General features: G+C 34.2%; 1 protein-coding gene across 3 annotated transcripts in view; it reads left to right on the top strand.

Annotated features, from left to right (window-relative positions):
* Positions 1-6,224: 6,224 nt before the first annotated feature.
* The window catches only part of LOC107928538 (ABC transporter C family member 12), a 31,551-nt gene continuing 15,438 nt past the window's right edge, over positions 6,225-22,337 (top strand). Inside the window, exons 1-12 of one of the 3 annotated variants that reach the window (XR_005906104.1) lie at positions 6,225-6,434; positions 6,860-7,316; positions 7,539-7,717; positions 8,279-8,318; positions 8,821-8,977; positions 9,773-9,887; positions 9,973-10,053; positions 10,174-10,198; positions 10,701-10,757; positions 11,064-11,129; positions 11,489-11,563; positions 11,711-11,818. Coding sequence is in view for 2 of the 3 variants with exons in the window: in XM_041082646.1 (XP_040938580.1) it covers positions 6,984-7,316; positions 7,539-7,717; positions 8,279-8,318; positions 8,821-8,977; positions 9,773-9,887; positions 9,973-10,053; positions 10,174-10,198; positions 10,701-10,757; positions 11,064-11,129; positions 11,489-11,563; positions 11,711-11,818 (1,236 nt within the window). In the remaining variant the exon portion in view is untranslated. The remainder of the gene's footprint in view (positions 6,435-6,859; positions 7,317-7,538; positions 7,718-8,278; positions 8,319-8,820; positions 8,978-9,772; positions 9,888-9,972; positions 10,054-10,173; positions 10,199-10,700; positions 10,758-11,063; positions 11,130-11,488; positions 11,564-11,710; positions 11,819-22,337) is intronic. The other 2 variants (XM_041082646.1, XM_041082645.1) reach the window with 2 other exon arrangements.

The raw sequence follows: 22,337 nt of genomic DNA, 5'->3' as shown, positions 1-22,337 counted from the left end.
TTGTCAATTAGGGATTAAATTATGAAAGGTGTAAATTTGGTGGTTAAATTGTAAAATAAATAAAAAATATGGGCTGCTATGGTAATAAGTGAAATTCAGCTAGCATAGGTAGGGACCTAATTGTATGAATTTGTGTTTTTATGAGATAAGGACTAAATTGTAAAAATGTTGAAATATTAGGAGTAAAAGTGTAAAGTTACCATAATACGCATTTTGGGCTAAATTGAATAGAATGATAATTAAATAAGCTAATTTTGATTACATATAGATCAAGAAAAGCGAAGTTCGGATTTAGATCGGGGGAAAAACAAAGTTCTAGATTAATCGACTCATTTCATCGTTTTTGCATTTGAAGTAAGTTCGTATATTAATAAGCATTAATATAATTGTGTTTTAAATGCTTTATTATTGAATTATTTGTGAATACGAACTTGCGATATGTTCGACGATGATTCAACTATGAGAAATCCCGGTTGAACCTTATGAATAGATTAGGATACAAATGACATGTCATTAGGGCTTATGTGATTTGGGTGCTGGTCTGTACGTCCTACCGATGGTTGAGTTATCTGGCATGTGTTGTGAATTCTCGCTAGCTTGTGTGAGCAGCATCGTATAACTACGTTATGACCGTCAGCTTGTGTGAGTAGACCCGTTGATAGCTCAAGAGTGAGCATTATATGTGATATGAGATTGAGATAACTTCGACTATGTATTGACACTTAGGGTGCGAGATTCTCAAGTATCCGATAGTATTTCGAATGGTTCAACGGGTATATCAAAGATATGGATGAGTATGAGATTAGTACGAGATCGTATAGGTATGTACATGAACCGTATAAGCTTTGAATCGAAGAAACTTGTGAATTTCAAATCTAACCTTATAAATGATCATGTGATAGGTTTGTGGATTAATATGAGTTGTATATTGTTATAGGTTTGTGGATTAATATGAGTTGTATATTATTATATTCAATTGTTTTAATTGTGTATTTATGGAAAATTGAGTTTATTACTATACGAACTTACTAAGCTTTATAGCTTACTCTATTTATTTTTTGTGTTTTATAGTGAATATTGAAGCTAGCTTGGATTTGGGAGTCGTCGGAGATTTCATCACACTATCAAGCTATCATTTTGGTATTTTTGAACTTATGTTTTGGTTCTATGGCATGTATAGGAATTTTGGTCATTTTGGTTTATGGTTTGGTAATGAATTTAGCCATTTGAATTGGCTTGTAAATGTTAAACTGTATATATATTTGGTGATGTATATATATATATGCAAATGGCCTTTGTTATGGATTTGGTAATTGATATATAAATGCTTGTGGTGAATGGTTGTTTGTGAATTGGTAATTTGAGTATCATATAGTTGATAATTAAGAATTGGCATGCTTGTGATTTAGGTAAAGTGATGTATAAATGAAAGTGCATATATGGAGTTAATTAGTTAAGTAAATTGAGAATGTGAATTTGGTATAAAATTGAATAGCCTAATATGGTGCTTGTGTGCCTTGTTGTTTTTGGTATTGAAATGGTATGAATTATGATTGGTAAGGTTGGTTGAATGCCTATTTATGCCATATTATGTGCCATTTGGATTGTATAAGTGTATGAAATTTTGAGTGAGAAAGATGGCTTGGTAAATAGCCAATTTTTGTCCACACGGGCAGAGACATGGGCATGTGTCTCAGCCGTGTGTGACACATGGTCAGATGACATGGCCGTGTGTCCCCTGGTGTTTAATTAGAAATCAAGTAAGTATGCTCCACACGGCCTAGCACACGCTCATAAGTCAGTATACCCTACAAGTTTGGCATGGCCTAGCACACGACCTGGCACACGGGCGTGTGAGGCCATTTCGAATGGCACACGGGCTGGTCACACGGGCGTGTGGTTGGCCGTGTGAGGTCATTTCGAATGGCACACAGGCTGGTCACACGGGCGTGTGGTTGGCCGTGTGACCCAAGTCAGAGAGTTACACGGGGTCGGACATGGGCTGGGACACGGCCATGTGATTTCATTTCGAATGTCCACACAGCCTGTGACACGGGCGTGTCTCACACGACTGGGCCACACGGGTGTGCGTTCCTTGTATTTTGAAAAATTTTCGAAGTTTCCTGAAAATTTCTTGAGTTATTGGTTTAGTCTTGAACCATTTCTAAAACATGTTTTGGGTCTCTTAGGCTCGTATTAGGGACTTGATGAATGATTGTGAATGACTTGTATTTGAATTTGATAATTGTATGAGAAATGTATGTTTGATTGTATAATAAGTCCGGTAATGTTCTGTAACCCTATTCTAGCGACGAATATAGGTAAGGGGTGTTACAACAAATATCAATATTTCTACTATACTCAGTAATTCATTCACCTTTATCTTTTAAAAATTCTGCTTGAACTATAAAACAAATATCAATATTTCTACAACTACCAATATTTTTTACTTTTACCTTTTGGGTGTCAAGTTAATCTAATTAATTTCAATATTTTGTGAAAGTCACACAAAAAAAAGTTTAAAAAAATCAAAGTAATAAAAATTGGAAATATAAATAAATAAATAAAAACTAGTTAAACGTAATAACAAAAATTAAAATATATATGTGTGAGTTAGCTATTGAGAAAACTTACTTTGAACTTTTGAATCTTCATGGGAACAAAATTCTTCTTCGGTGGAAGAATTGTAAATTGAGATAAAATAGAGAATGGTTTTTATGTAGATAAATTTGGAAAAAGTTGTTGCCAAAGATTAAAATTTAGTAAATGATATTAAAGAATTGTAATTTTTTAATTTGTGTGCTAATTTTTAGAAATATCTGTACGTAATTACTTGTGTTAAGAAAAAATTTTAACTCCTCATTATTATTATCATATAGTTTTTATTGTTGTTTCAATTTAATCCCTAAAATTTATTTGATTCTATTAAATTAACTCATATAAAATTTAGATATTCTAAGTTAGATATGGTGTAATGTGCCTAGATAGATAGAATAAGGGATACAAAAAGTGTGATAATATCAATAGAATAGTGTATGATATTCGAGCTCAACTACAAATATTAGAAAAACTTAGCCAATATTCATAATAATATGGATGAGAGGAATCAGAAATTGGATTTCCAAGATAACAATAACATAACCAACTAGAAATTTTCTGTGTCATCTTATAGTCTCCAAAACCGCTATTATGATGTTGACATGTACTAAATGACAAAATCAACATATTTCTTTGGAAACTTCCTTTGCGTGCATGTCTCCCTGGTTTTTGCTGGTCCATGCCCTGGTTAATGGGTTCTGGTTGATCTTCTCCTGGAATTATTGAGGTAGTAGGCAACTCCTCGTGGGGCTCGATCATAACAATACCTCCCCTTTCGGAAAGAACCTTGTACTCAAGGTTCCAGTCAGGGAAACACTTTAGGATCTGGTCCTTAGCTTCCCAAGTAGCTGCTATAGGGGGAAGACCATCCCACTAAATAAGTAACTGATCAATCAAATAGCCTGAACAGTCGATGACTCTTTTATCCAGAATCGCTACAAGTTTCAAGATCATTGTGTTGGTATCGTCCACAGATGCAGTGGGGTGACCTGGTGTTCCAGGTTGCCGATGCATTTCCGAAAGAGGGACACATGGAAAACAGGGTAAATGCTGGCTGTGGTGGGTAAATCCAACTTGTAAGCCTCTTGCCCCACACGGTGTAGGACCTTGAAGGGATCAAAGAATCTCCTACCAAGTTTGTGATGTCGCTGGAGGCGCACTGAGTTTTGACGAAAGGGTTGGAGTTTGACATAAACCTAATCTCCTACCGGGAAAACCACCTCACGGCGGTGTGTGTCAGCCGCACGTTTCATTTGAGCCTATGCTTTAGACAGATTCTGCTGAAGAAGAGTGAGGACAACATCTCTGTCGAGCATAAATTCCTCAACTAAAGGACTACCAGCAGTCCCTTTAATGTATCTGGAAATCGTTGGAATTTTGAGGAAGGATAACAAAAGTGAAATTGTGAGAAAATATGTAATTTTTACATTCGCAAGGGTTAAATTGTTAAACTTAATAAAATATATGGATGAAATAATGTAAGTGAAATATATAGAAATTTGATATTTGAAACAAGATTTTAAGATAAATTATGTGATTAAAGTGTAACAATAAAGAAAATTGATTTAATATGATTAATTAGTAAATATTGAACTTTTATGACAACAAGGGAATAAATTTAAAAGCTATGAAAGTTTATAAAAAAATATTTGAAAAGTGAAAATTGTAATAGAGAATGTAACATCCCAGTGCTTTGATCTAATGTTTTGGCCGGGTATGAAGATTTTACCGTGAACAAAACATTATCAAATTGAAAAATATCTTATAGAACAAAAATTGATAAAATATTTTACGAAAATAAAAAAATAATTTTATGTTTACTGAAAAAACTTTTACATTAATCATTCTATTTTACATAAAACAAATATAAAAAAAGACAAAATATTTTTCATAAAAACTTTTACAATCTCCCTTGCATTTTAACAAACACATTCACAACATTACTTTTAATCTTCCCAATATTTTTAAAAGCAAAAGGTTTTTTTTCTAGGTTTTATTGAATGTCATTACTGCTCAATGTATAAATTTAATTGTATATCAATAAAAATATATTAAATTATTTTATAATATAATCCTTATACTTTTTATTTTGAAAATAATTTTTATAAAACAAATGCTGATTATTTGTGTACTGATCCCTTCAAATTGTATTTTGTCTTAATTCTAAATTTTTAACAACACAACACACTTATTATTTAACTTTTAAATAATTGTATTATGATTTTTTAAAATGAAAATTTATATTATAAAATAATGAGAAAGACTTATAATTTTATAAAAGGGATTACTATTTAAAAAAAAATATTGTATGACAATTTTTTAAAGGCTTATCCCGAACACATGTAAATATATTTGTTTTTCTCTCTAATGAAAAAATGTAAGTTTAATATGTTTGAAGTAAAAGAGGAATGTTATGCTAAATAACTATAAATTTCAAAATAATAAATAAAAATAGATGCTATTATATCAAGGTGTTTATTTATTGAAAATTGTGATATATGAACTCTTTTTATATGTGTTTGTTATTTGTAATTTATCGTCTTGCCCTTAACATCTTTATTCTTTTATATAATTTAAAAATATTAAAATATAATAAAATATTAAATAACAAATATTATACTATTTAATCTTATATTTTAAAATAATGAAATAAATGTATTACTGTTTAAAAATAATATATTAATATTACAATTTAAAAAAAATATAATTTTATATTAATATTAATAAGTATAGTTTTAATATTAACATAATAAAATATTTATATTAATATTTATATAATTTTACATATTAAAATATATAAAAAAATAAAATATTACTGTTTAAAAATGTTTAAAAAATATAATGTTATAATAATATTTATATATTTTTATAATTAAAATTAAATAATTTTTTAAAAACAATTTAATTTCAATATAGATCAAGTTTGGTTGACTTGAAGACAAAAATCTTTATTCAAACCTGACCCAAGATGGGTTGAGCGGACTTATTCGGAGGGGTCACTTGACCCATAAACACTATACTTGTAATATGTGATTATTGGTTGAAGATAAAATTGAAACAAAAATAATTGAAGTTGAATAAAAGATAAGTAATGCTTAAGACATATATCTGGATTCAAGTGAAAGCTTATCACCTAACTTAAGTAAAAAAGTCACCTAACCTTGTTATTTATAAAGGCTATCAAATGCCTTGTCATTTGAAAGTCACGTGATAGTTACGTAATAAATAATGTCTCAACCTATTACGCCGGTTTTAAACAAATTAAACAAGAAAAAAGTTGAAATGATTATTATTAAGAGGGAAGTGAACTTCTTTTTAAAATTTTTTGAAATATTATCTATTCGGAACTAATAAATTCATTAAAAAATTAATATTATTCCCAAATCGAGTAAGTTTTATCTTTCAACTCTTTCAAGCGTCAGATTATATATGATACATAGACTTCTAAACCTTTTACCCTTAAATAACATTTAAAGACTCACCACTTGTATTAATTTTATAATGTATGAGTTATATTAAAAAAAGACCGAACGTTTACAAAGTAATGGTGAGTGTTGGAGCATTAATTTTTTTAATGTATGATTGTCGCTACATCTATTTTTGCCTTTGTCTTGTCTCTTTGTCAGCATCATCCCTATCCCCTACGTTTTATTTTTTAAAATAATCCAAGCCACCCTCTTCCTTATTCTCTGATTTATTGTCAAACTATTTATATACATGATTAATCATGCATCCCAATTACCGTAACCCAGAATCCTAGGTTCCTTAAAACTCTCATAGCTTTACTACTCAAAGCCTTTCAACTACCACAACACTGTCCTGTCCTACAATTACAGGTATCCATCTTTGTTGCTCTCGTTATTGTTCAGATTGATTGCAGGAAGAGGGAACTTGAATCACAATTCTGAGCTTTGGGATTTCATATTGCTTAGAACTGCAACAAGTTTAATCGTTTAAAGTGCCACTGAGACTTTTGTTGACGTACAATTTTTTTTTGGTCTGAATGGGGACGATTATTGAAAACTTAAAACTTGAATCTTTAATCACATTAATAACATAGATTGAAATGGTCATGTCTTCCTTTATTCCAAATGTGGTTTTAGTTGAAAAGTAACCTTATGTGGTTTTATTATGTTGGAATCTTGGTTGGATTTTTTCTTTCTTTCCTTGTATTATTCGTGTTGAGGTGTCTACAGTTCTCATTTACTATAAATTTTTTAAATTTTTAAGCACGAGTGCCGTTTTCTTTTCTTCAATGCAGACACGACGTTTTATTAAGTCATTAATCATGCATAAAATTTCCTGCTACATTTCAAATCACGTGAAGCAGAAGATGAGTTCAACAAATAGCTAATCGGTTTTGTCTTTCGGAGTGGTGGTTAGTGATGGCGTTTGAACCATTGGTTTGGTATTGTCAACCAAAGCAAAATGAAGCTTGGACAAAACTAGTTGATGGTGCTTTTGGTGCATACACACTTTGTGCTATCGACTCTGGTGTGTTATTCATTTCTCACTTGGTTCTTCTGGGCCTGTGCTGTTATCGTATATGGCTGATTAAGAAGAATTCCAAAGTCCAAAGGTTTTCTTTGAGTTCAGAATACTATTGCTATATACTTGGTTTTTTGGCTGGTTATTGTACCGTTGAGCCAATACTAAGGTTGTTGATGCGTAGTTCGATCTTTAATTTAAACGGAACCACTGGCCTTGCTCCCTATGAGGTAAGTTTCTGTATTTTAAGTTTAATTGTTGGACTATATTATAGCTTTAAAAACAGACCAGTTCTTTTTTTTGCTGAGTTTATTTGCTTATTTCATCCAATTTATTTACTCTATTTGGTCATGGTCAGGAGTGACCATATGTTCTTACCATTTTGTTATTTGCTATTGCAATATAGCAGCTTGCTAAAAGTTTTGTATGTTTTACAATTTACGCTCTTGCAGGTAACCTCTTTGATCATTGAGGCTACAACTTGGTGCTCTGTGCTTATTATGATAGGACTGGAAACAAAAAGTTACATCCGTGAGTTTCGGTGGTTTGTGCGTTTTGGAGTTGTTTATGTTCTGGTTGGGGATGCTGTGCTTCTCAATCTCATTCTCCCAGTGAAGGATCTGCACAATAGGTTAGATCCCTCCCATTCCTCATTTTAAGTTCATTTACCATAAGCGGCTTTAAAAAAATGAAATTCCATAAGCATTTTTCTTTTCTTTTTCTCGAAAAGGGCGGGGGGTTGTAATATGAGCAAAAAGCGTTTTTATATGATCTATAATCCTTTTCTCTTATACATGCTCTTTTTAAGTCTCATCCTATGAATTTTTCAGTTCATAAATCTCTAAGCAAAAATACCTTTCTGGTTTTGGAATAGTAATATATTAGGGGGAAGGTCATTTATCTTTTCTTTTTTCTTCTTTCATTCTCACATGCCAGTATTTCTAGAAGACCCACCATCAGCAGTAATGATTCTTTTAGCTTCTAAAATTATGTAGAAATTTGACCACAGGAAACTATTTTGGATCATATAGAAACTTTCATACTTTAGAGAACAGTTAATTAGTTGGAGATATGGACTGATATCGTTCAAAGGAAAAGACTTTTTTCAAGCATATATTTTTTATTTCTTTAATATAGTCCGTTAAACTGTGTAAACAGAACACATCATTGATAAGGTTATTTGCTCATGCAGCTACGCATTGTATTTGACCATCAGCACAGTATTCTGTCAGGTTTGTTCTGTGTATTTGCCTTTTATCATATTCGTTTTTTTCTAGTATCTCTATAGAATTAGTCTTTACCTGCTTTTATGTTTGCCTTGGTGCCATAATACCTTTTCCAGTTTTACGAACCTCTTGAAGTCTGGCTAAAAGCTGTGTCACTAGCAAGTTGTGCAGTACAAAAACTTAACGAAAACTAAAGAGAGACAATAGCTCTCTCTGTCTCTCTCTCTCTCTCTAGAAATATTGAAATCACCTCTTTTTCCAAGCATTCATCACTTGGGCTGCTAATGTCTCATTTTAGGTTGACATGAATTAGTGTCATTTTAATTATTCTGGATTTGAATTAATCAAGTTCAAGCTTTTGGTCAAATTTTAATACTTGGTAGGGTGGCCTAAATTTAAACCCTTTGGGACAGAAATTTGGACAATTTCTTTGACAATGAGTTCTAATGATTTTTGTCTTCAAGTCTTTATGGCAGTTTGGTTCATTTGTGCTTATTTTCTGGTGTAGGTTTTTTTTGGGATTCTTCTACTTGTTTATTTTCCTAATCTCCATCTCTCCCCTGGGTATCTTTTGATTGAAAGTGATTCTCTTGATGATGAAAAATATGAACCACTTTCTGGAGGAGAGCAAATATGCCCTGAGAGGCATGCCAGCATTATTTCAAGTAAGTACTCTGACTGACAGCTTATGATAACAGAAGTTCAAAAAGTACAAATGCTGCAGGTTTGCTAATTATTTTTAGAAAAGCATCATTTTGATAGAACTATAATTATTTAATTGCTGGGCTAGACTGTAAACAAGTACAGATGTTATATTAATATGTGCAAGTACTGGGATTGGGATGTTCTACATTGTGAATATATATTTATAATTATGTATGTATGTGTATGAATGTATGCATTTCCTTTATCCGAGTAAGTCCTCTGACTGTTTGATCATGATACAAGTTCAAAAAGTTCAATTGGTTGCAGGTTTGCTGGTTATTTGTAGAAAATAACCATTATGATCGAACTATAACTAGGTAATGATTTGGCTAGTCTGTCAATTTGATAATGATATGTGCATGTCTTGGATGTTCTTGTGCAAAGAATCTATATACTCTTTATCAGAAGTCTGGCATCCTTCGTCCATGTTGCTTGGAACTCGAGAGAATTGTCGAACATGACTACGTGTTCATCAGTTGCATTTGATTTCCCCCTCCCCCCCCCCCCAAATAATATTTGGAAGGTTTAGAGCTTGATTCCCCATACACATGTCCACCGTAAGGTTTCCAGGAAAAGTAAATAGCCAAAACAACATAGTCCTTTTATATATATAGACAGTTGGGTCTGTCCTACAGATATTAAATGTTTTCTTTGATTTTTGCAAATATAAATTTTGCACAAATCATAGAAAAGTGATGCTTGACTACGAACTTGTGAGCTTCTAGTTGAAAGTTATCTGCAATATGATATGACAGGAATTTTTTTCGGATGGATTACTCCGCTCATGCAGCAAGGTTATAAAAGACCTATCACTGAGAAGGATGTTTGGAAGTTGGATACATGGGATCAGACCGAAATACTGATTCATAAGTTAGCATTCTGCTACTTCCCTTGCATTTGCTTCCACATGATAATGCATACAATCACTCAAAGATAGCGATTTTTACCTCTACAGATTCCATAGATGTTGGGAAAAAGAAGCTAAAAGATCTAAGCCATGGCTCTTGAGAGCACTGAATAGTAGCTTGGGAGGAAGGTTAGTTAACTATGTGGTTACATTTTTCCCTTCCTTTATAATAGTGGTAATGACTCTGTCAAGTCTAGATGTCATCTTGCCTTACCTATATTAACTATTTCTCTATAAGTGAATATGCAGGTTTTGGTTTGGGGGTGTTTTCAAGGTAATGAGCACACCATTCTTATTTCTCACGGAAATTAATTTGATTATTAATAATTAAGTTATTTGAATTAAGAGAACAGGATCATTTTTAGGTGATAAATGTATTTTGTTTTGTGAGCTCGAAATTGTTAGTAGTTATAATTTATTTTATTCATGGTAGGTGTTTTTCTTCATTTATCTACGCCATCTACTGTATTGAAGAATTTTGCATCCTTTACCATATGTGTTGTAGTTTAGATGCTCCTTCAGCTACTATTTGAAACGGTAATAAATTAAGTTTTGCAATCCTCAGCCTGTTCATGAGCTTGCCCATGCTAATCTCGACCTGTAATAAGTCTTAGCCATTTTGGCCGCGCATATTTTCTATAGATAAAGTGTAGAGTTTTGCTACTAGAAAGTCATATTGGAGACTTAGCATTTCATGATAATATGACTAAATTTTCTAAAGAATTTGTAACAAACTTTTGAATGTTGGCTTATGAATTCCTATTTGAACATTGCAGATTGGATATGACCTTTGTAAATTTGCGGGGCCTATGTTGTTGAACCATCTCTTACAGGTTTATGTTTATTTTCCTATTTCCTGGTTAAGGCCTAATTAAAGAAATGACTTCTTGTATCTCTTTGTTTATTCTGCTATAGAAGAGAAATGTTGATTTCAGATTCAATAACCCTATTATTCTACTGATGATGTATGTATATGAAGAAATTATAGAAATTTTAAGTAATAAGTAACACAATTATTTTTCTCTGGCCAAAGTAATACTGTGGTAGACAATTTTTAATTTTTCGTCATTTAGTGATGATTCTACTTTGTCATTCTATGCTCTGTGTTAAATTTATAATTCTCTTATTATGGTCTGCAGTCTATGCAACAAGGTGACCCAGAATGGGTTGGTTACATCTACGCCTTCTTGATGTTTCTTGGAGTGGTATGGTCCCAATTTTGTGTTTCCATATCTGGATTTCCATTTTTAGTATAAACCCTGGTTCTCCCAGTTTAGAGTTTTCTTTTGTACAAATTATTTCGTAGCACAGCATTGTATATGTTTTTTGCAACAAACCTGAATATTGTGGTGTGTTTAACTGAAGGGTTTTATTCATGCTTTCTCTTATTTCTTATGTAAAATGAATAGTTGTGTTGTTATCATTGTCCTTGTCCATATGTTTGTTTCTCTTCAACAAAAGAAGGCTATTGCTTATATTAGCTATTCATGAAGTTCAAAGAAATGGTACCTTGGGGAGCTGCTGCTGCTTTTCTGATAATGTGACTTATTCCGACTCATTTCAGTTATGTGCTGTACTGCTTGAGGGTCAGTACATGCAGAATGTTTGGCGTGTTGGTTTTCGTCTATGCTCTACTCTGGTAATATAGTTCCTTCCTCCTAAAATAGACACAAACATGCACATGGAGCCTCTTTTTCTTTTCGAGTAGAGCAAAGTTGCTTTAGTTGGAGCTGAGTTATCTATTTCAATTTGGTGACTTAATTGTGGTTTACTGTTTCTTCCATAGGTGGCAGCTATATTTCACAAATCTTTGAGATTGACTCATGAGTCTCGCAAGAATTTCCCTTCTGGAAAGATAACAAATATGATTACAGCAGATGCTACTGCACTTCAGGTATGGTCCTTGTCTGATTGTTGTGAAAATGCAAGTGCTAATTGATTTCAAAAATGGTGTATTATGTGTTTACAATTGGAGTCCATAAAGACAAAGCACAGTATATTTTAGAAAAATTTTACTATATATCCTGTTATATTTAAAACTTTGCCTTATGTTATGATCCTTTGACAGTATCAAGATGAATACAAAAATTGCACTTGAGCCAATGTTCATTGTACAATGTCGCCATTGATATAATTAATATAAATCGTCAACTGAAATTTGAGATTTTGAAACATCTAGGGCATATATTGGCCATTTTGGTTTCAAAAATAGAAAATTTTAAGTGTGGATTTATTATCTTTAAACTAGAGATGTTCATAGGCCAGGTTAGGTTTGAGCTAGGCTTAAGCACGAATTAACACATTTTATATTTGCTCAAGCTTATCTCTGTTCGAAATATGAGTCTAAAATTTTAATTAAGTCCACCTATATTTCTAAATGGCAACTAAGTCTATTTTAAGCTCATCCATATTATTTTTAAATTTTTTTTTAAAAAAATTATGTTTCTTTTAATTTAATGTATTTAATAATTTAATATACTTTTTTATTTTTAAAAATTTTATATATAGGCAACTTAACATTTTTCTAATTTACATTATAGTATTATATATTACTATAAATCTAACTTTTTTGTGTTATAAATTACATAATATATAAAAATAACATAACGTAATATATTAAAAACTAAAAAAAAGGGCCGAACTATATTTAAATGAGACTAATTATTTTGCCTAAACTCATTTTTTAGGCCTAAAATTTTTGCCTAAACCCTCCTAAATTTTAGATGGATAGGTTGGTCCTTGAACATGTATAGTTTAAACTAAGTTAACCTTTTCTTTTAATATTGTTAAAAACAATATTCATGTTTCTATCACAACTTGTAAATAACTTGTAATAGAAACAAGATAGGAAATAAGAAAAGAATATTATTTCTTATATCTTTATAATTGTGATATAACACCTATATACAGGTTATAACAATCCAACAATCTAGTAGTAATTTAATCATTTCTTAATCAATACAAGTTAATTATTCTATAATTACAATAATCTTATAGCTAGTATATCTTAAATTAATCTCCTTTCCTTTTTAACACTCCCCCTCAAGCTGGTTTAAAAATTATCTTCCACTGCCAGCTTGCCAATTAAGTGATCAAATTGCTTCTTGTGCAGTCCCTTTGTTAAGTATGTCTGCAACCTGTTCAGTCGTTGGTACATATGACATACAAATCAGTCTCTTTTCAAGTTTTTCTTTGATAAAATGCTTATCAATTTCTACATGTTTCGTTCAATCATGAAGAACAGGGTTGTGAGCAATTGCAATTGCAGCCTTGTTATAGCAAAAGACTTTTATGGGTAAAGAACATGAAATTCTTAAATCTTCCATTAGCCTTTTAATCCACAAAACTTCACAAATACCATGGGCAACTGCTCTAAATTCAGCTTCGGCACTACTTCTAGTTACCACATTTTTCTTTTTACTTCTCCAAGTGATTAAATTTCCTCCAATGAAAGTACAATAACTTGATGTAAACTTTCGATCAATAGTGCTTCCAGCCCAATCAGCATCAGTGTAGATATTGAAGCAATGGTTAGCATGTAGCAATCACATGTTTTATTATTATTACTATTATTATTATTATTTGGATGTAATGATGTAACTTAGTTGTATTCCAACTAAGTTTGTTAGTGGTAGTAGGTGGTGATTTATTTTAAGTGGATGTAATGATAAAACTTAGTTGTATTCCAACTAAGTTTGTTAGTGGTAGTAGGTGGTGATTTATTTTAAGTGGATGTAATGATGAAACTTAGTTGTATTCCAACTAAGTTGTCAAGTTGTAAGCTTGTATAAATAGGCTTTATGCCATTTTAAAAAAATGAATGAATTCAATCAAGATTTCATCCATATACTCTCTATTTTAGCTTTGCTTAAAATTTATTTCATTTTTCTTCTTTGTTTCTGCCGCAAGTCTCGATTCTTGCTCGGCAAGCTTTTTGTTAAACCTTGCTATTTGTTGCACTTAGCTCCAACAATTGGTATCAAGAGCCTATTTCTTAAGGGATCTGTTATACAAATTCATGGCTTCATCAAGCTTTTCACCAGCTGCACCTCAAGTCTTCAATGGAGAAGGCTACCACATATGGGTGGTTAAAATGAAGACCTACCTACAAGCTTTCGATCTGTGGGAGGTAGTCAACTCAGATGTTGAACCAGAGCCACTTAGAGGCAATCCAACAGTAGCTCAAATCAGGCAGCATGCTGATGAGAGGACCAAGAGGCACAAAGCCATGTCTTGCATCCAGAACTCAGTGTCAGATGTGATTTTCACAAGGATTATGGCCTGTGAATCACCAAAACAAGCCTGGGACAAGTTGCAAGAGGAGTTTCAAGGGACAGAGAGGACAAGGCAGCAACAGTTGCTGAACTTAAGGAGAGATTTCGAGAATTTGAAGATGAAGGAAGAAGAAACTATCAAGCAGTACTCTGACAGGATTATGGCTGTGGTTAACAGCATAAGGCTCCTTGGAGAGCAGCTCAAGGAAGCTAGGATAGTGGAGAAGGTTATTGCAACTCTGCCCGAGAGGTATGAGGCAAAAATCTCATCTCTCGAGGACTCAAGGGACCTGTACACCATCTCCCTGACAGAGTTGATCAATGCTTTATATGCTCAAGAGCAAAGAAGAGCAAGCAGACTGGAGGAGCATCAAGAAGGTGCCTTTCAGGCAAGAACAAACACTGCCTACAAAGGCAAGAAGGCCTGGAGAGACAAGCCAAGGACTGATGTTGCAAGAAAAGAGGGTCAGACTTGCAAGCACTGCAGAAGGGCTGGTCATCCAAAAGAAAAATGCTGGTTCAATCCAGATGCTGTATGTCAGCATTGTAAAAAGAAGGGTCATGTTGAGAGAGTCTGCAAGAGCAAGGCCAAATCAAGGCAGAGTCAGTTTCAACAGAAGAAAGCTGAGGCTCGAGTAGCTAAGGAGGACAGTGACCAAGAGGAGCAAGTCTTTGCTGTGTTATGCTCAGCTGCTCAAGAAAGGTTCTCATCTGGTTGGCTTCTAGACAGTGGATGCACCAACCACATGACACCTGATGCTGCAATCTTCAAGTCTTTAGACAGAAGCTGCAGAACTAAAGTCAAGATAGGAAATGGACATTTTATTCAAGCTGAAGGCAAGGGTGATGTGCTGATATGCACCCCCACAGGTGCCAAAGTGATTTCAAATGTGCTTTTGGTGCCTGAAATTGACAGAAACCTGCTCAGCATAGCTCAGTTGCTGGAGAAAGGTTATTCTGTTGTGTTCAAAGACAATCAATGCCAAATCAATGATCCAAGTGGATCCAAGCTGATGGCAGTTCCTATGGCTAATAAGAGCTTTATAGTTGACTGGACCAGGGAGTCAGACATTGCCTACACAGTCACATCAGATGAATCCAAGCTTTGGCATCAAAGACTGGGACATGCCAACTTCAGATCGATGGCTCGAATGGTCAGAGAGGACTTGGCTGAAAACTTCATCAACTCAGTGGATCATGATGATGTGTGTGAAGTGTGTCAGCTAGGAAAGCAGGCCAGACTCCCATTTCCCTCGAATCAAGCCTGGAGAGCCTCTGAAAAACTCCAACTGGTGCACACTGATGTGTGTGGCCCTATGAGGACTGAGTCATTAAGTGGAAACAGGTACTTCATACTGTTCATTGATGATTTTTCAAGATATTGCTGGCTTTACTTCCTAAAACAGAAATCAGAGACGGCCTCAGTGTATTGGAAGTTCAAGACTGCTGCTGAGACTGAAACAGGTTGCAAGCTGAAGTCCATAAGGTCTGATAATGGGACTGAGTACACCTCAGCTCAGTTCCAAGCCTTCTGTGATAAGGCAGGCATCAAACATCAACTTACCAACACATATACACCTCAGCAAAATGGTGTAAGTGAAAGGAAGAATAGGAGTTTGATGGATATGGCCAGGTGCTTGATGATTCAGAAGAATCTGCCTAAAGCACTATGGGCAGAGGCAGTTAACACTGCAAACTACATTCAAAATAGGCTTCCAACCAAGGCCTTCGATCAGAAGACTCCATTCGAAGCCTGGTTTGGATTCAAGCCATCACTGGCTCATCTGAAGGTCTTTGGATGCATCTGTTATGCTCATGTACCTGCTGTCAAAAAGGACAAATTGTCTGAAAGGGCTCGACTTGGTATTTTGGTGGGCTACAGCACTGTTAAGAAGGGCTATAGGATCTTGGATCCTTCAACAAAGAAAGTGTCAGTCAGTAGGGATGTGGTATTTGATGAAAAGTCATGTTGGAACTGGGAAAAACATGAACCTGAGGAAGTTTTAGAAGGACTTGCAGCAGATCAAGCTGAGCCAGATCAAAATGTTCCTGAAATGGACATTGATGATGAACCAGTTAGAGGAACAAGACCATTGACTGAGATTTATGAAAGAGCTCATGTAGCCATAGCTGAACCAAGCAATTTTGAAGAGGCTGAAGCTCAGCAAGAGTGGAAGCAGGCAATGGCTGAGGAGATTAGCATGATTGAGAAGAACCAGACCTGGGAATTAGTTGAAAGGCCAGTCAAAAGGAAGATAATTGGGGTGAAATGGGTGTACAAAGCCAAGCAAAATGCTGATGGTACCTTGAACAAACTGAAAGCAAGGCTAGTTGTCAAGGGGTTCAGTCAGAGGTATGGCCTGGACTACTTGGAGACCTTTGCACCAGTGGCCAGGCTAGACACCATCAGATTACTGATTGCCTTAGCAGCACAGCTCGAGTGGAAGATCCATCAACTCGATGTGAAATCAGCCTTTCTGAATGGTTTCTTAGATGAAGAGATCTATGTTGAACAACCACAAGGGTTTGAGATAGCTGGCAGAGAGCATATGGTCTACAAACTGAAGAAGGCCCTATATGGCTTAAAACAGGCTCCAAGGGCCTGGTACAGCAGAATCGATGGCTACTTGACTAATTTGGGATTCGATTAAAGCAAGAGTGAGCCAACACTGTATGTCAAGAAGCAAGGGACACAAACACAGCTCATTGTATCCCTATATGTTGATGACCTGCTGGTGACAGGAGGAGATCGAGCAGTGCTGGTCGATTTCAAGACCAAGATGCAAGAAGTATTTGAAATGTCTGATCTAGGGGAAATGTCTTATTTCCTTGGAATGGAGGTGACTCAAGCACAAAATGGAATATTTCTAAGTCAGAGAAACTTTGCCACAAAGATTCTGACCAAGTTCTCCATGCAAAACAGTAAAGCAACTAAAACACCTGTTGCTGTTGGAGAAAAACTATCGAGCCAAGGTGATTTTGAGAAGGTTTGTGAAACAACCTACAAAAGTCTAGTTGGTTGTCTGTTATATTTAACTGCCACTAGACCAGACATAATGTATGCTGTAGGATTGCTCTCAAGGTTCTTGCATTGTTGCAATAAAAAGCATTTACAAGCTGCTAAGAGAGTGCTTAAATATGTCAAAGGCACTTTGAGCTATGGTTTAAGGTACAGCAAGGAAGGAAATCTGAAGCTGGTTGGCTACACTGATAGTGACTGGGCTGGCTCGATAGATGACATGAAAAGCACCTCAGGGTATGCTTTCAACCTTGGTTCAGCCATGTTTTGCTGGAGCTCGAAGAAGCAAAGTCTCGTGGCTCAATCTACTGCTGAAACAGAATATGTGGCAGCTGCAAGTGCTGTCAACCAAGCCATTTGGCTAAGGAAAATCTTAGCTGATTTGAAAGTGCATCAAAAGGAAGCTACTGAGATCTTCTGTGACAACCAATCTTCAGTTGCAATTGCTAAAAATCCAGTGTTCCATGGAAGAACAAAGCATTTCAGCATCAAGTTGCATGTTGTTCGAGAAATGGAGCAAGCTCAGGAAGTGAAGCTGATCCATTGTAATTCTGAGGATCAACTTGCAGACATTTTGACTAAAGCCCTTAATGTCACAAGGTTCGAATGTCTAAGAAGGAAGCTAGGTGTTTGCTCCATGCAAACCAAGGAGGAGTATTGAAGCAATGGTTAGCATGTAGCAATCACATGTTTTATTATTATTACTATTATTATTATTATTTGGATGTAATGATGTAACTTAGTTGTATTCCAACTAAGTTTGTTAGTGGTAGTAGGTGGTGATTTATTTTAAGTGGATGTAATGATAAAACTTAGTTGTATTCCAACTAAGTTTGTTAGTGGTAGTAGGTGGTGATTTATTTTAAGTGGATGTAATGATGAAACTTAGTTGTATTCCAACTAAGTTGTCAAGTTGTAAGCTTGTATAAATAGGCTTTATGCCATTTTAAAAAAATGAATGAATTCAATCAAAATTTCATCCATATACTCTCTATTTTAGCTTTACTTAAAATTTATTTCATTTTTCTTCTTTGTTTCTGCCGCAAGTCTCGATTCTTGCTCGGCAAGCTTTTTGTTAAACCTTGCTATTTGTTGCACTTAGCTCCAACAGTAGACTTCGACCAACAAATGTTCATGCCTTTTAAACAACAACCCTTTACCAGGAGTCCCCTTTAGATATCTTAGAATTATGTATATAACTTCAAAATGATCTTGTCTTGGTGAATACATATAAACTGACTTACTTTACTTACAACAAATGTAATATCTAAACGTGTATGGGATAAGTAAAGTAACCTCCCAATGAGTCTTTCAAACTTATCAACATTCACCACATTTTCACCTTCAGCATGCTCCAATTTCAGGTTGGGTTCAAATCGGGTTTCAGCTGCTTTACATCCAAGCAAACCCGTCTCCTTAAGCAAGTCCAGAATATATTTGCGTTGAGAAACAAAAATACCTTCTTTAGATAGATAGAACTCCATCCCAAGGAAATATTTGATTGCTCCCAAATCTTTTATCTCAAATTGTTTAGCCAATCATTTCTTTAACTTCTCTAGTTCAATATGATCATCACCTGTCAAGATTATGTTATCCACATACACGATCAAAATAGCTATTTTTTCTATATCTGAATGCTTGTAAAACATGGTATGATCTGCTTGACTTTGACAATAACCAAGAGCTTTTATCGTCCTTCCAAACCGTTCAAAGTAGACTCTAGGTGACTGTCTGAGCCCATATAAAGACTTTCTTAATCTACAGACTTTATTTTCTCCAAACCTTTTATCAAAACCCAGAGGTAAACTCGTGTAAACTTCTTCCTCTAAATCCCTATTTAGAAAAGCATTCTTAATATCCAACTGGTGTAAGGACCAATTTTGATTCACAGCCAAGGACTATAAAACTCGAATTGAATTGAGTTTCGCAACAGGAGCAAAAGTTTCTTGATGATCAATGCCAAAGGTTTGAGTGAACCCTTTAGGAACGTAGAATACCGATTAGCATTGCATTTCACGTAGAATACCGATTTACATCCCACAATTTGTTTATCTTTGGTTTGATTTACTATCTCCTAAGTATCATTCTTCTTCAAAGCATTCATTTCCCTCATAACTACCAACTTCGAATTCGAATCATCTAAAGCCTCCTTAATAGTTCTTGGAATAAACACGTTAGACAATTTCCTAACAAATGCTCTATGACGAGTTGAAAGCCTATGGTAAGATAAATAATTACTAATGGGATGTTGGGTACATGTTCGAGTTCCCTTTTTAAGGGCTATAGGGATGTTAAGCTAAAAAGGTTTGTTGGAAAGAAATGAATTGGAATTGGAGACAGAAACAGAAAAAGGTAAAGAAGTCAAAATAGGATCGAGATTACCAGAATCAGGTGTAGAACTTTCCCCCAAGGATTTTGAATGGTTTTGTGGTAGAGTGATCAACAACTCATTAACCTTTTTTTTAGTCTTTTTCCGTGAATAAACCAAGAGCTCAGGTTCAGGACTGATTTTGTCCTTTTGTAGTATTTCTCCCTTTGTTCGTGACTCATGTAATAGATTGGGATGTTCCTTATACCTATCATCTTGAATTAATTTTTCTACAAATAGTGATAAATCATTAAAAACAGGGTTTGGCAATAGTGTAGAATTTTCCCAAAAATTTTTCACTTCTCTTTCTTGTTGCCCCTGAAAATTTTTTGTAGGAAAATAAGGTTGGTTTTAAAAAAATGTGACATCCATGCTTACAAAGAAAATTTTAGTTACTGGATTGTAACACTTATAACCTTTCTTGTTTGGAACGTATAAATGAAAACACATTTTTCTGCTCTCGGATCAAGTTTAAAGCAAAACCTATTAGGTATGTGAACAAAAACTATGCACCCAAAAATTTTTAATGACAAATCTAAATAGATTTTACACTCAGAAAAAAAACTTTTAAAATGATCTACATGTGTTACATATTTCAAAACACGAGTAGGCAGCCTATTGATAAGATATGATGCAGTCAAAAAAGCTTCTCTCCACAAATAATTTGGATTTTGTTGAAGAGTATCATGACAAGTAAACTGATATAAAATGCCTTTTTCTTTTAAAGAAGTTCACAAAAAATCATTGAAATATTCAGGTCCATTATCAGAACGTAGAATGTTGATTTTAGACTGAAATTGGTTTTCAACCATTCTATAAAATTCTTGAAACACATTCGTTACTTCGGATTTTTCATGCATCAAGTAGACCTAACATAGACGAGTATGATCATCAAGAAAAGTTATAAAACATTTTTTTCCAGACGTGGAGGTAACATTAGAAGGTCCCCACACATCACTATGAATTAGGTAAAAAAGTTTTGATGCACAAAATGGTTTTGTAAGAACAGCCGCACAATGAATTTTAGATAAAACACAACTCTCACATTAAAAAGAAGAACCATTCAAAATTTTAAACATATCTGGAAACAAGTATTTTAGATAAGAAAAAATAGGATTTCCTAATCTATGATGCCAAAGCATAATTTGGTCACGGATAGAACTTGAACTAATACCACTCAAGCCTTGAATTGTTTTATTCGCAAAACAATAATCATCAAAATAATATAGGTCGTCGATCATCCTAACACTGCCAATCATCCTCCCCGAGTTTCGGTCCCGAACTTCACAATGAGAATCAAAGAAAACAACATAACAATTAGAATTTTTAGTTAATTTGCTTACTGATAATAGGTTGCAGGAAAAATTAGGAACATTCAAAACAGATTCAAGATGTATATCCTTTGAAATTTTTATCTTTCCTTTTCCTGCAATAGACGAAAATTTACCGTCTGCAACTCTTAACTTTTTCTTTCATAGAACAAGGTAAATAGGTATCAAACAAGTGTGATAGAGAGGTCATGTCATCAGCAGCTCCTGAATCAATGATCCATGGCAAAGAATTTTGACTACAAGATAAAGCATTAGAGTTGATACCTGTTTGAGCAAAAGCACCACTAGGAATACTAGATGAGGAATTGGATTTTAGCAGTTTTAGAAGTTGATCTAGGTGCTCCCTATTGAACGGACCTGTCTCAGCTTCACTTGTAGAGGAAAAAGCACTATTAGGCTTATCGCTTGATCTTTTACCCTTCCAAGTTGTTGGATTGCCATGAATTTTCAAGCAAGTTTCTTGAGTATGGTGTGGTTTTTTGCAGAAATCACACAACACTTGAGAGTTTTGTCCTTGCTGCCTCAGCTAGGCTTTATTGGCATCAGAAGTCATTAGGGCTGAACTCTCAAGTCGTACAACAGTCTCCCTTTTTCCAAGCATCCCATTTCTGCAACTTTCTTCTCTTCTAACTTATGCAAATACTTCACCAATGGGAGGTAGAGGCTGCCGACCTATATTTCTCCCCCTTACTTCATCAAATTCAACATTTAATCCAGCAAGAAATTTGTAAATGCGATTATCTTTTGCCATCTTTTTATAGTTTAAGCAATTTTATGGAGACCTCCATTCATAATCATTAAACAAATCCAAATCTTACCATAACCATTTCAATGAATTGAAATACTTGGTGACATTGTCCTCTCCTTGACGAATTTCCCAAATCAGAATATATTTGATTAACATTATCCCAGAGTTCTTTGGTTGTAGAATAGCACATATAGTTGGAACTAATATCTTCCTCCATGGAATTTTCAGCCTACCAAAGAGCATAAGAGGGGTCCTCCTTTGCCGGTGCTTCCTTATCTCCTGTCAAGTAGCCAATCTTTCCTCGCCCCCAAATATACATTCGGACGGATTGAGACCAATGCAAAAAATTATCACCATTTAATTTGATATTGGTGATAATGCGATTCAGAGTTGGAAACAAGATTTCCAATAGATTTTGGTTGGGCAAATGAGAAAGTAGAGTTTGATGAAGTTTCTGACATGGCTAAGAACTAATGAAAATATTTTTAGGGTTTTTATAAGAGTTAAAGGAAAAAAATTCCAGCCCTAATACCAAATAGAAACTAGATAGAAAATAAGAAAAAATATTATTTCTTATATCTTTATAATTGTGATACAACACTTATATATAGGTAATAGCAGCCCAACAATCTAGTAATAATTTAATAATTTCCTAATCTACACAAGTTAATTA

The sequence above is a fragment of the Gossypium hirsutum genome, chromosome A12 (assembly GCF_007990345.1).
Source record: "Gossypium hirsutum isolate 1008001.06 chromosome A12, Gossypium_hirsutum_v2.1, whole genome shotgun sequence".
In the NCBI taxonomy this organism is placed as follows: domain Eukaryota; kingdom Viridiplantae; phylum Streptophyta; class Magnoliopsida; order Malvales; family Malvaceae; genus Gossypium; species Gossypium hirsutum.
This window is presented reverse-complemented; position numbering and strand designations above follow the sequence as displayed.